This window comes from Arvicola amphibius, chromosome 9 (assembly GCF_903992535.2).
Source record: "Arvicola amphibius chromosome 9, mArvAmp1.2, whole genome shotgun sequence".
In the NCBI taxonomy this organism is placed as follows: domain Eukaryota; kingdom Metazoa; phylum Chordata; class Mammalia; order Rodentia; family Cricetidae; genus Arvicola; species Arvicola amphibius.
This window is the reverse complement of record NC_052055.2, coordinates 100,775,696-100,789,683: the sequence shown is the minus strand read 5'-3', so window position 1 is coordinate 100,789,683 and position 13,988 is coordinate 100,775,696. Positions and strand designations below refer to the sequence as shown.

Genomic DNA, 13,988 nt, shown 5'->3' with positions numbered 1-13,988 from the left:
TCCTGCCCCCAGAACTGTCTCCTTCCCGTGTGTGTTTCCCTCCTTGGTCCATCTTCAACGCCAGCAATGATGCACTGAGTATTCAACCTATTCTTCTAACTCTTCCTTTCCAGGTCAAAAAGACTCAATGTGCTGGGCCCGCCGGCAACCGGGAACCTCCCTGTTCCAAGGACAGCTGACTGGCAATTTTCACTCCTTTTCAGTATGTTCCAGAACATACTGACGGCCCCAGAGGTCAGAATTACTCTACATAGCACAAAAAAAAATGTTTTGAAGGATCCTGTAGCTAAAGATTTTTTTTAAAAAGATGAATATAATTTACTCAAAATCCTGAACTATTTAATAACCATGAAATTATTCCTGAAAATAACAAATAAAACCTGTCCTTTTCTCTAAATGTTTATACAAAGTATCAAACTCTAAAGACATTTCATACTAGTTATAAATCTTGAGCACTGATATTAGCATTGGGAAATACTTTCCTTTGATGATGAGAATCTTAAAAGCAGATTTTACCCTTAGTTCCCAAGTAGAATTAACAAAACAGAGTTATCCCAATAGGTTTCAAATCTACAGCTGTATGTAAAAAGAACTATTCACATCACTGAATAGATGGCAGTTTTGGCACTTTTAAGCATTTTATTAAGGTCATGTCTTTACTTTAAAAAAAACATCATATTAATAAAAGTACAAATACAATGCCAGTACCTAAGCTGACCCTGAATTTAATCTCCAACACCATCCAAAATTTAAAAAATTAAAGATGTACACACAGCATCCAGCTAGATGATTCGATGGAGAAGAGCACTTTCTGCTGCAAAGGACAAGAGTTTAGCTCCCAGAACCCCATGGTGGCCCACGACAACCTGTAACTCCAGTTCTAGATCCCTGAGCACTGTATGCGTTCAGCACACATACATATATATAAGCAAACATGCATACACATAAAACAAGCCTTTCCAATTCAGTATGCATTAATACTGAGGTCTGGGATGAATCAAGTTAAAAACTGTTGGTACAGACAATTTTCTAGCAAAAAAAAAAAAATGCTCCTAAGTCAAATATAGAAGCACATACTTATAATCCCAAAACAGGGAAGCAGTGATAAGCAGATCCTAAATTCAGCACCATCCTCAACTAGAGTGAATTTGAGGATAGCCAAAGTTACTGAGAACCTTCCTCACAAACAAAAATACTTGCAACATTTTTCACTTAGAAGCATGTCAGAAAGTTGGGGTTGGAGAAATGGCTCAGTGGTTAAGAGCACGTCTTGTCTCAGTGTTCTTGCTTTTGTAGAGGACTGGGGTTCAATTCCTAGCATCAGACAATGGTTCACAGCCATCTGTAACTCTAGTTCTAGAGCAGTGTTCTCAACCTTCCTAATGCTGTGACCCTTTAATGCAGTTCCTCATGCTGTGGTGACCCCAACCACAAAATCATTTTCATTGCTACTTCATAACTGTATTTTGCTACTGTTATGAATCATAATGTAAATGTCTATGTGTTTCAATGGTCTTAAGCAACCTCTGTGAAAGGGTCATTTGATCCCGCACCCCCCCTCCCCCCACACACACACGCATGCACGCACGCAAAGGGGTCTCAACCCACAGGTTGAGAACCACTGTTCTAGAGGATCCAAACACTCTTCTGACCTCCGCGAGCACCACATATGTAAGTGGTGCACATACACACATGCAGGCAAAATACTCACATAAAATAAAATATGTGAATCTAATTGAAGAATAAAAATACCAGAGCCAGTGAGATGGCTTGGTGGGTAAAGGAGCTTGTCACTAAGCCTGAGCACCTGAGCTCCCCTGTTGGGGTCCACAGAGTGGGAGGAGAGAACCGACTGCAGACAGTTGTCCTCTGACCTCCATACCTGTGTGGTGGGTACTCCCCCAATTAAATAAACAAATGCAGGTTTTTAAAACCAAAATAAAACAAGTAAATAAAAATACCAAAAGCTTTTCCTTACTTAATCTTCATGTATTTCTAATTAACAACAAAACAAACCAAAACCTTGGGGGCTGGAGAAACGACTCAGCGGTTAAAAGCACCCAGGTCACGTCTGAAGCACTAATCTGGCTCCAGGGGATCCGACACCCTCCTCTGGCCTCCACAGACACCAGGCACACGTGTGGCACTTACATGCATACACACAAAACATTTACACGGGTAAAATAAAAATAAGTGAACCTTAAACACCAACCTTTACACACTTCTCCTGAATGTCACTTCTCTGGGAAGGTTTGAATGATGGTTTTTCAGCATCCACACCGGGTTCTTCGGGCTCCACTTTGTTGAGATGGTGGTCTGATATCCAGTCCATGAACACAGCTAACAGTTCATGCGCTTGTCCATTGAGCGCTGTCTGTTGACCGAACATTGAACCAAGCATGACTGCAGTTCGAAACCCATACAAACTAAAAGAAAGCCTTAAATTTGGTAGTTATAGAATAACTTACCTAAATTATTAATAATTAAGTGTTTAGGTATTTACCTAAAATAAATTCCACATCAAATACTGACAACTGTATTAAATGCCTGCTAAGACTCGTAAACTCATCATAATAAGAAAAATAAACGTATACTTTATTACTACAGTAAAAGAATTTCCAGTGGCCCTAGACTATCACCCCATCCCAGCACTAAACAAGCTGATGCAGGCAGATAATGAGTTTAAGGCCAAACTGGCCTTACACAGTGAGACCCTACCTCGAAACCAAGAAAAAAAAATTTGTTCTGTTTTTCTGAGATAGGTTTTTTTCTGAGTGCCTTGGTTGTCCTAAAACTCACTATGTAGACCATACTGGCCTCGAACTCACAGACCTGCCTGTTTCTGCCTCCTGAGTACTGGGATTAAAGTCATGAGCCACCACACCCAGCTATTTTAAAATAATTGTCATTAAAATTATTTAAGCTTGATAACACAAAAAAATGTAAAAAAACAATGGCTTTATTTCAACAGCATGAACCAGCCTGTCTTTAAAAAGTCTAAAAAACAGACTTAATGATTCCCAAAACTAAAGAATTTCTATTGTAGGATTTTGTATTTTCTTCCTACAAAACTTAGGGTTTTTTATAATAATAACCTGATATTAATATGAGGTGTAACTTTCTTTTTCTGGAAACTCTATTCTCCGAGAGCCTATCAAAACAGGAGGAAAAAAAACAGTAAGATGAAGGTCTGGAATATAGCATAAATGTAGAATACCAGTATAGATCAGTGTGACCTTTGCTTCGTCCCATAAAAAAAATAAAAATACATTCAAACCCAAGTAGCGGGGCACACTTGTAAAGGATTTTCTTGAGTGGATCATTTGAAGTTGGAAGACCCTCTGTAAGTCTGGGCCACACCTGGTGGCAGCCAAAATAAAAAGACATAGGACGGGAAGTTTTGCTTTGTGCCTGCTTGACCTCACTCTCTTGGCAAGTTCACTATTCTGCTATTGAGGCGATCCTTCACTGGTATTAGAGCCTACTTCTCCACAGATTCCGATGTAGACTCAAGACCAGCAGCTCCTAGGAACCAGCACAAGATCAAGATTGCTGCCTCACAGTTATCAGCTTCTCAGCCTTCCATCAGAGACAGCCATTGTCGGACTTCTTGAGTGACAGCCTACAAGTCACTCTATCCCATATATCCCTTCACAGAATATATACAGTGAATCCCCCCCCCACACACACTCTCTCTCAGAGAATCGCCAACAAAGAAAAGGAGCCGACCAGCCCAGTTCTGCATTCTTGGTGGCTGTGGCAGCTCCTCCCCTGAAGTTGGCAGCAGCCATGTCCTCATCTAATCATGCCAGCTTTTGACCAAAGCTGGGCACAAACGCAGCTTGTGGCAGACACAGCACCACCTGTTGCCTACACGATACAGAAGCTCTCTGCTTTAGTTCCCGCATGTGACTTCTCCTGCCTCAATCTCTGGGACTGGAGAACTCACCTGGCAGTAGCTTTGCTCAAATAAACTTACTCTTTAACTTTCCAATTCAGCTTGATCTGGCTTGTTGTGTGGGCTGAGAAACCTATTATCACAATACAGAAAACCTATTAAGGCCAGGTGGTGGCAGCACACGCCTTTAATCCCAGCATGTGGGAGGCAGAGGCAGGCGGATCTCTGTGAGTTTGAAGCTACCCTGGTCTATAGAGTAAGTTCCTGGACAGGTTCCAAAGCAACACAAAGAAACCCTGTCTTGAAAAACTAACAACAACAAGAAAGAAAGAAAGAAAAAAACAGAAAAAAAAAGAAAGAAAGAAAGCAAGAAAAGAGGCAAGAAAGAAAGAAAAAAGAAAGAAAGAAAGAAGAAAAGAAAGAAAAAACCAATTAAGATGTTTCTCTATAAAATAATTAAGATGAGGGGCTGGAGAGATGGCTCAGAGGTTATGAGCATTGCCTGCTCTTCCAAAGGTCCTGAGTTCAACTCCCAGCAACTACATGGTGGCTCACAACCATCTGTAATGGGGTCTGGTGCCCTCTTCTGGCCTGCAGAAATACACACAGACAGAATACTGTACACATAATAAATAAATATTAAAAATAAATAAATAATTAATTAAGATGAATTCTTTCAAAACAAAACAAAATATATATTTTTGCTTAAAATAGAAAGGGAAATGATTAAAGGTTAAAAGAAAATTTCTTGGCTCTCTATTAGAGGAATTTTAATCATATCATACCTTGAAAGGTTTAGAAACTGGTACTTTTTCTTGTTTTAAACTTTTCACTTCTTGAGCAGCATGGGAATCTCCTTTCAGTCTCTGTACTGTCATAAACTCATACTTCCTCTGCCAATGCACATAGTCATGAATTAGAAAAAGCAAGCAAATCACTGAAAAATTCAAAACAGGGCTAAAGAGATGGCTCAGTGATTAAGAGCACTAGCTGCTCTTCCAGAGGACTCGGGTGCAATTCCCAGAAACTACATGGGGCCCACAGCCATCTCTAACTCCAGTTCCAGGAGATACAATGCCCTCTTCTGACTCCCATGGGCAGAGGCACAGTGCACAAAGTGCACAGACATACATGCCGACAACACTCACACACATTGTGAGGACCTGACTTTCCAAACTCCCTTTTAAAGAAGGGGCTCTATCTTAAGCCACATAATGAGGTGGGGGTGGGAAATCACAGCTCCAGAAATGTGCAGCGATGGCAGAAATTTAAACAGATGCCCTAAAGATAGTTAATTAGAGAGACAGGGACAGGGCTATAAAATTTAACGAGGTCCAGATGTTCTTGGGATACACCCTGTCCTTGAAGATACCTTGTCAGTAATTTATGGCTCTTAGTTAGGTTTTCATGCCCAAAAATTGACCAATGGTTTCAGAAACTACCTTACCCTATGCCTAATCCCAAAACATCAGGACATGAATTCCCCTGATTACCGTGTTTCCCCTTTAAAAGTTCTACCTTCCCAGGGCTCCCTGTCATAATTTCTGCACCCACTTTGCTGGGCTGCTGGAAAGGTGTTGGTCCAAACTTGAGTTTAAATTAAAAACCCTCATGTAATTTGCATCAGAAATCCAGCTCCATGAATTCATTTGGGTACCAGGAACTTGGGCATAACAACATAAAATAATTAACTAATTTAAAAATTATAACAGGGCCTAGAGAGGTGTCCCACAGTTAAGGGAAGGCACTGCTCTTGAAGACCAGACACCAGTGAGGCAGTTCACAGCTGCCTGCAGTTCTAGCTCCAGGAGCTCAACGCCCTCTTCTGGTCTCTGTGGGGCAGCTGCACACACATGGCACATACTTGCTCTAAAAAAAAATTATAAAAACAATAACTCAGAAAACAAGCAGGCAACTCACCTGTAGGTTATCTAGACGAGCTTGAACCCTTTTGGCCTGAATCTCCATCTTCCTGTTTTCTTCACTTACTTCATTTAGCTAAGGAAGGAGAAAATTACACATTTCAATAGACACTGGAAACTATTTTCATATGAAGGATTTCTCAATGTATCATGTCATCTTACCAGACACTTAACTGAGCAGTGTTAACAAAATGCCAAAAAATTCCCATTTCACTCTAGAACATTAACAGTACCTAGGAAATTTTACATTTTATAAAACAAAAAAATTGCAAAACTCCTGTGAAGGCCAGTGACGACTGTCAACAATCTGCAGTCGTAGACTACATAAATCTCTCTGCTTGATTGCAGATGCAAGGTCACCAGCTGCCTCCTCCAGCTCCTGCCACGTGACTTTCCTACCCTGCCCTGAACTTTGAGAGTAGCACAGTTCCTGCCTTTGCTGGGTATTTCAGCCCAGCAGGAAGAGAGCAACAAAGATGATGCCTAGGGTCTGAAAAGCCTGATGGGATATGCTTTGGAAGAAAATGCACTGGGAGACCAACGAGCAGTCCCCGCCACACCTACCTATTGGCTCATTCTCTTCCTGCTGCCTGTTGATCAAGATACAGAACCTCTCCAGCACCGTGTATGCCTGCGTGCCACATACTTCCCACCATGACAATAATAGAATAAACCTCTGAACTGTAAGCCACCCCCAATTAACTGTATTCATTTGCAAGAGTTACTGTGGTCATGGTGTCTCTTCACAGCAATAAAAACCTAAGACAATGGGTATTCTACCTGTATGATGTTTGGGCACCACAGGCATGCAGTGCCTGTAGGGCATCAGATTCCCTAAAACTAGAGTTACAGGCAGTTGTGAACCTCCCTGTGGGTGCTAGGAGCTGAACCCAGTCCTCTGGAAGAGTAGTCAGGGCTTTTAACCACTAAGCCATCTCTCCAGTCCCTGTGCTTGCTGTCAATCTAGTAAAGCTCTTTTATTTTCATTTTTTAAACTGCCAAATATATCAGCTATTTGTCAAAATAGATAAAAAAGAAGCAAGGATTAAAATATTTTATGTTTACAAGAATCTTATAATAAAGCTAACAATTTAATAAAATTCTAGCTGAAATGATGTAAGACTGACTTAAATTTCTTAAACATAAGCCTTAAACCTTAGCATCTAATACATATGAAGTAGGTCTTACCTGTTTTCTTAGGTTATCATTCAGTTCTCTCAGGGCATCAAACGAGGACCTCATTCTCTTGTTCTCTTTATTCTTTTCCTTAAGAACGTCTGTTAAGTGTTCGACTTCTGTGCTGTGTTGCTAAAAGAGGGGGAAATCTGATCTAAATAGCATCTTAAGGCCTACCATGCCCAAGACCCTGAATTAAATCCCCACAAACATCATTAAAATATAAATCAAATGCTACTGAACATAAGTTAACTAAAAAAAAAAAACAGAAATTCTTCTATCATAAAAACTCTAATCAATGTATTTAAGCATAGGTGAAAGGTAGTGTGTGTGTGTGTGTGTGTGTGTGTGTGTGTGTAGTATGAGTATGTATGATCTATATATCTATATCTACATATAGATATACATATACGTATAGATATAGATATATATGCCTAACTCTAACCAAGAAAGTAAAAGGCTTGTATAATAAATAGTTTAAGACATTGAAGAAAGTAATTGAACTTTATCAGATATCAGAGGATGGAAAGAGCTCCAATGTTCATGGATTAGTACATTTAATATTATGAAATGGCCATCCTACCAAAAGCAATCTACAGATTAAATGCAATCTGCAATCCTCATCAAAATTCCAATTCTTCACAGAAATTTTAAAAAGGCATCTTCATATGGAAACACAAATATCCACCATAGCTGTAGTGATATTTTGTTTGTGTTTTAACAAATAAATCTTGCTTGAAGATCAGAGTGCAGAGCTAAACTACTAGAGGCCGGGCAGTGATGGCTCACACCTTTAATACCAGAACTCGGGAGACAGAAGCTGACAGATCTCTGTTAGTTCAATGATACCCTGGGCTACATGAAATTGACTCAATATAAAAGAGAAACAGAGCTCACACAAAGGTGATCCAGCACTTCGGACCCCATGCCTTTGATCCCAGAACTAGGGAGGTCGAGACAGGAATGATATGGCTGGGTGGAGAGAGGAACAGAAGGCAGGAGGAAACAGGAGCTCACTGCAGTCTGAGGACAGGATCGCCCCTTTGGTCTGAGCATTGGTAGAGGTGAGAACTCTCGTGGCTGGCCGCACTGATTCTCTGATCCTTCAGTTTTCACCCCCTAATATCTGACTCCAAGTTTTTATTATTAGGAACAATTAGAATTCGTGCTACACATGGCTAAAACAATCCTGAATAATAAGAAAACTGCTGAAGGTATCATCACCTCTGACTTCAAGTAATACTACAGAGCTATCATCATCATCATACTAATAAAGCATAGTGCTGGCATAAAAACAAACACATTGATTAATGTAATCAAATTGAAGACCCATACATAAGTTTGAGTATACAGGAGATCTCAAAGCCCACCTCCACAATGACACAGTTCCTCCAACAAGGCCACACCCACTCCAATAAAACTACACCTCCTAACAGTGCCACTCCCTTTGGGTGCCATTTTCTTCAAACCACCACACCACTCTTGGGCATTGTGCTGACTAGTTTTAGGTCAATTCGACACAATCTAGAGTCATCAGAAAGGAGGACACCTCACCTAAGAAAATGCTTCTCTAAGACCAGGCTGTAAGAAAACCTGTAGGGCATTTTCTTAATTAGCAACTGATGGGGGGGGGGGGGCAAGCCTACCGGGGGTAGTGGTTCTGGGTCCATAAGAAAAGCAGGCTGAGAAATCATGGAGAGCAAGTCAGTAAGGAGCACTCCTCCACAGTCTCTCTATACACTCCTCCCTACAGGTTCCTGCCCTGACTGAGTTCTTGTCATGACTTCCTTTGATAATGAACTCTGATGTGGAAGTATAAGCCAAATAAACCCTTTCCTTCTCAAGTTGCTTTGGTCATGGTGTTTCATCCCAGCAAAAGTAACTCTAAGAAGCACATACCCAAAGAGCTCTACATCCCACTGCAGAGATGCTCAACCGTGTTCATTGATGCTCTATTCCTAACAGCATAAATGGCCATTAACAGATGAATAGATAACGAAAATGTAGTACATTTACATAGTTCTTAGTATTTCCCAGCTGTTAAAAATAATGAAATCATGAAGCTCACAGGTAAATGGATAGAGTTAGAAAAATCATTCTGACTGAGTAAGGCAACCGGACCCAAAGAGATAAATGTGGTATGTATTCTCTTATACGTGGATGTTAACTTTTAAGCCTTCAATGGGCATGTTACAATATAACCACAAAAGTTAAGGCATTAGGGGGAAGAGGAGGAACTCCCAAGGAAGAGAGAATAGAATGTATAGTTATGGAAAGACAGGGAAGAAGGAGGGGACTGGAATGGGAGAAATAAATAGAGAGGGTAAGAGAAGGGTAAAGGAAGGAATCCAGAGAGGGACAACTAACCCTAAGGGCCATTTAAGGAGTCATACAGAAACCTACAATAAAAGCTTCTTAAAATATATACATATATAAATGAGATCACAAAACAATGGGGGAAACAAAGCCCCAACTAGACATCTCTCACCACCAAGTGAAACCTCCAGTGCCAGAAATAGGTTACATCTAATTAAGTTCTTGGCTAAAGGGACCCTATGGAAGCCCAAAACAACTCAGGATATTGCCAAGGCTATTGATTGCTCTCCACAAGCAGATAGAAAGGCTCTACTGCTAAAGACAACTACAAATTTCACTGAACACACAGAAGTCATGCTAGTTCCTAACTAGAGCTTCACCCCTACTGACTGGTGTTCATGGTACTAGAAAGCACTTTGCATGCTATCAGAGGACAGAGGTAAATACCAATCAAACTACCAACCCTTTAATCTACAATAGTAGCCTGTCTGCATGATATGCTGGTACAATAATGGCACAAAAGTTGTGGGTGTAACTAACCACTATCTGACTGGATTTAAGTCCACCCCAAGGGATGGAACTCTTGAATGTATTGGCACAGGAGATTACTTCCTGAATATAACACCACTAGCACAGACATAGAGATTGACAATTAATAAATGGGACCTCCTGAAACTGAAAAGCTTCTGTAAGGCAAAGGACATGGTCAACAAGACAAAACAGTAGCCTACAGGATGGGAAAAGATCTTCACCAACCCCACACCTGACAGAGGGCTGACCTCCAAAATATACAAAGAACTCAAGAAACTACACATCAAAATCCCAAATAATTCAATTCAAAAATAATGTACAAATCTAAATAGAGAATTTTCAACAGATTCTCAAATGGTTGAGATATACTTAACTGTATATCAGTGTCCTTAGACATCAAGGAAATGCAAATCAAAACAACTCTGAGATACCATCTTACACTTGTCAGAATGGCTAAGATCAAAAACACTAATGGATGGGGCTGGAGAGATGGCTCAGAGGTTAAGAGCATTGCCTGCTCTTCCAAAGGTCCCGAGTTCAATTCCCAGCAACCACATGGTGGCTCACAACCATTCATAATGGGGTCTGCTGTATACATAATAAATAAATAAATAAATAAATAAACAACACTAATGGAGCAGATGTGGAGTAAGGGGAACAGTCTTCAACTGCCGGTGGGAGTACAAACATGTACAGTCACTTTGGAAAACAAGATGGCAGTCTCTTAGAAAACTGGGAATCAATATACCTCAAGACCGAGCTATACCAACCCTGGGCATATACCCAAAGGATGCTCAATTATACCACAAGGAAACTTGCTCATAGCAACATTATTCGCAATAGCCAGAACCTGGAAACAACCTAGATGTCCCTCAACTGAAGAATGGATAAAGAAAATGTGGTACATTTACACAATAGAGTATTACTCAGCTGTAAGAAACAATGACATCATGAAATTTGTAGGCAAATGAGTGGAACCATAAAAAAAATCATTCTGAGTGAGGTAACCCAGACCAAGAAAAACAAACATGGTATGTAGTCACTATTAAGTGGATATTAGGAGTAAAACAAAGGTTAACCAGGCTACAATCTACAACCCCAAAAAGGTTAGGTTACAAGGAGAGCCCACAGACAAATACATGGATTTCCCTGGGAAGGGGAAATAGAAGAGATCTCATAGGTAATTTGGGGGTGGGGCAGATGATGTGGGAAATGGGAATATGAGGGATCAGGTTGGGTGGGTTGGGGGTGAGGCCGAGAGGGAAGAGTAATGAAAATGATGTCTTGATGGGAGGTGATTTTAGGGTTAGGCTGATGCCAAGGAAACTCCCAAGAATCCATAAGGATGACCCCTTAAGCTGGTGTTTGGGAACCTAGGTAGCTTCCTCCTGCCTCAACTTGATGCACCATGTTTTACTAGCGCCCATAGGAGGCCTGCCCCTTTCTAAACAGAGATGAAGTGTATGGGGGAGGGTGTTAGAGAGGAGGTGGGGGAAAGGCACAGGAGACTAGGAGGGAGTGGAAACTGTGATCCGGATGTAAAATAAATGAAAAAAAAATTTTAATAAAAAAAAAAAAGAAGACAGAACTCATGCCTGACACTACCAAGGCAGCCAAAAACCTAAGACAGATCATAGACTTAGAGGAAAACCAAATACTATTATTGTTCAGCTAAAGGAATGTAGCAATAAAATGACTCCTAATGACATCCTGCTATACTCTTACATGCTCAGCCATCATTAGAAGAGCTTGCTCCTGCAGATGGGAACTAATGAGAGCCACAGCTGGACAATGTGCAGAGACTGAGGGACCCTGGAACGCTCAGTCTTAAACGGGATATCTTTATCAAACCTCTCCCCTCAGGGCTCAGGACCTATGAGGAAGGGGGGCAGAAAGACTGCAAGGGCAGTGGGGGCGGAAGATACCAAAGAAATGGTGCCTTCCAGACACAAGACTGACACGCACATGAACTTACAGTCTGTGGTAGCATGTACAGGTCCAAACCAGATTAGATCCTAACACCCAGAGGGTAAGTGGACCTGAGCCCCAATCCTTAACCCAGAAGCTATCTTCAACTGTCAACCAGCCACAACAGAGAAACTGGTTCAGTCTCACTGGATATACAAACAACATGTAAGGGCAGGTCCCACAATCAGCAGTAGATGGTGAACACAATGAATTCAGTGGTGTTTTTAGAGATTTTTTTTTTGGTTTGGTCTCATAATGCTTTGTTTGTTTGGGAAGGTTTTACCTTACTGGTCTGTATTTGTTTTTCTCATGTTTTTTCTTTGTTTTCTATTTTCTTTTTCTGTTTTTTTAAATTTTTATTTGCCTGTTTGTTTCCTAAAGAGAGAGAGAGAGACAAGAAAGAAAGAAAGAAAGAAAGAAAGAAAGAAAGAAAGAAAGAAAGAATTTGGATGGGTAGGGAGATAGGGAGGACCTGGGAGGAGATGCGGGAGAGAAAACTATGATCAGAATATACTGTATGAAAAATATTTTCAATAAAAAAGAAAGAAAATAAGGTGTGTATGAGTGGGTGCAAAGAGGAAGAAGAAGGTGAAATAAGCAAATACAACAAAACTATAATAATTAATGAAGCTAAGAAAAAGAATTACTCTGTAATCAAATGCTGCGTAATTACCTCCTTTAGAATCTGGTATCTTGTCAGAACCTCTTCTTCAACGCCTTTAATTTTGCTCAAGGCGGTTTCATGTTTGTAGAGCAGCTGTTCTCGTTCTGCTAAGAACCGTTCTCGGTTTTGAAGTTCTTCAGCAAATTTCTGCTGTGATGCGGTTTCATACTACCAAAACACACAATTTAAATAGTTTTTCTTAATTAGTTCTGCAAATTATGCTTTAATCCATTGACACTGTTTGAATCAAATGGTTTTTGCCATTGTAAAATAATGTGGTCACTCTGGAACAGTCTGGTAGTTCCTCAAAAGATGTTAAACATAGTGACCACCTGACTTCAGCATATGTTCATACAAAACTTAAACACAAATGCTCACAGCAACCTCATCACAATAGTCTAAAATGTAAACAACCTATAACTAGTTAGTTTGAACCGTTGACTTAATACCACTATAATTAACTGGAAAGGTGTCTTAATATAGAATTACCTAGATCAGACTGGCCTGTGAGCATGCCTATGGGGACTGTCTTGCCCCCATTGTGGGTGGTACCATTCCCTTGGCCAGAGTCCTGAGCTATATAAGACAGTATGGAAAGCTAGACGGGTCACACATGTCTATCTACTCTTGACTGTGGATATGATATGACTAATTGCTTTTTAGTTCCTGCTGCCTTGACTTCCTACTGTCATGTCATCCTGGGGTGGCAAGCTAACAAACCATTCGCTCCCCTCTGCTGATTTCTGCTGGGGTATTTTATCACAGCTACAGAAATGAAACTAGGACACAGCCCAATGTCCAGCAATTAATGAATAATGAAAGAACATGTGGTATATAACAGCAATATTTAGCAAGAAGAAGCATGGGCTGATCTATGATACAACAGAAATGAGCTTTAAAAACACACTAAGTGAAAGGACCCAGACACACCACAGGACAGCATGTGTAGAACACGCAGAACGTACAAACCGAAAGAGACAGGAAGTAGACCAGGGGCTGCCTCTGGGGGATGCTGAACTAGTCTAAAACTGGCTGGGATGGAATGCAACTCCATGAGTGTAAGAGATCTCCTGGGTAAGCGGGGGGGGGGGGTTTGAGGGGAGCAGTAAAGGGGAGGGGAAGGGGAATGAGAACATGAGGGAATGGGACGGTTGAGGTGGGGAGGGATGGAGTGGGAGAGCAACAAATGAGAGATCTTGATAGAGAGAGCCATTATGGGGTTAGGGAGAAACCTGGTGCCAGGGAAATTCCCAGGAATCCACAAGGATGACCCCAGCTAAGACTCCTAGCAATAGTGGAGAGGGTGCCTTAACTGGCCTTCTCCTATAATCATTTTGGTGAATGCCCCAGCTAGCATAATAGAGTCTTCATCCAGAAACTGATGGAGCCAGATGCAGAGATCCACAACCAAGCACCAGGCTGAGCTCCGGGAACCCAGTCGAAGAGAGGGAGGAGGGAATATATGAGCAAGGGAGGTTAAGATCATGATGGAGACATCTATAGAAACCTCGGA

General features: G+C 40.9%; 1 protein-coding gene across 2 annotated transcripts in view; it reads right to left on the bottom strand.

Moving 5' to 3' along the window:
- Positions 1-13,988, bottom strand: part of Ccdc138 (coiled-coil domain containing 138) — a 53,160-nt gene that overhangs the window by 24,040 nt on the left and 15,132 nt on the right. For both annotated transcript variants that reach the window (XM_038342941.1, XM_038342942.1), the window contains exons 7-11: positions 12,485-12,643; positions 7,009-7,128; positions 5,819-5,896; positions 4,684-4,791; positions 2,213-2,374 (exon numbers count right to left, since the gene is read on the bottom strand). In XM_038342941.1, the coding sequence (XP_038198869.1) occupies positions 2,213-2,374; positions 4,684-4,791; positions 5,819-5,896; positions 7,009-7,128; positions 12,485-12,643 (627 nt within the window). The remainder of the gene's footprint in view (positions 1-2,212; positions 2,375-4,683; positions 4,792-5,818; positions 5,897-7,008; positions 7,129-12,484; positions 12,644-13,988) is intronic.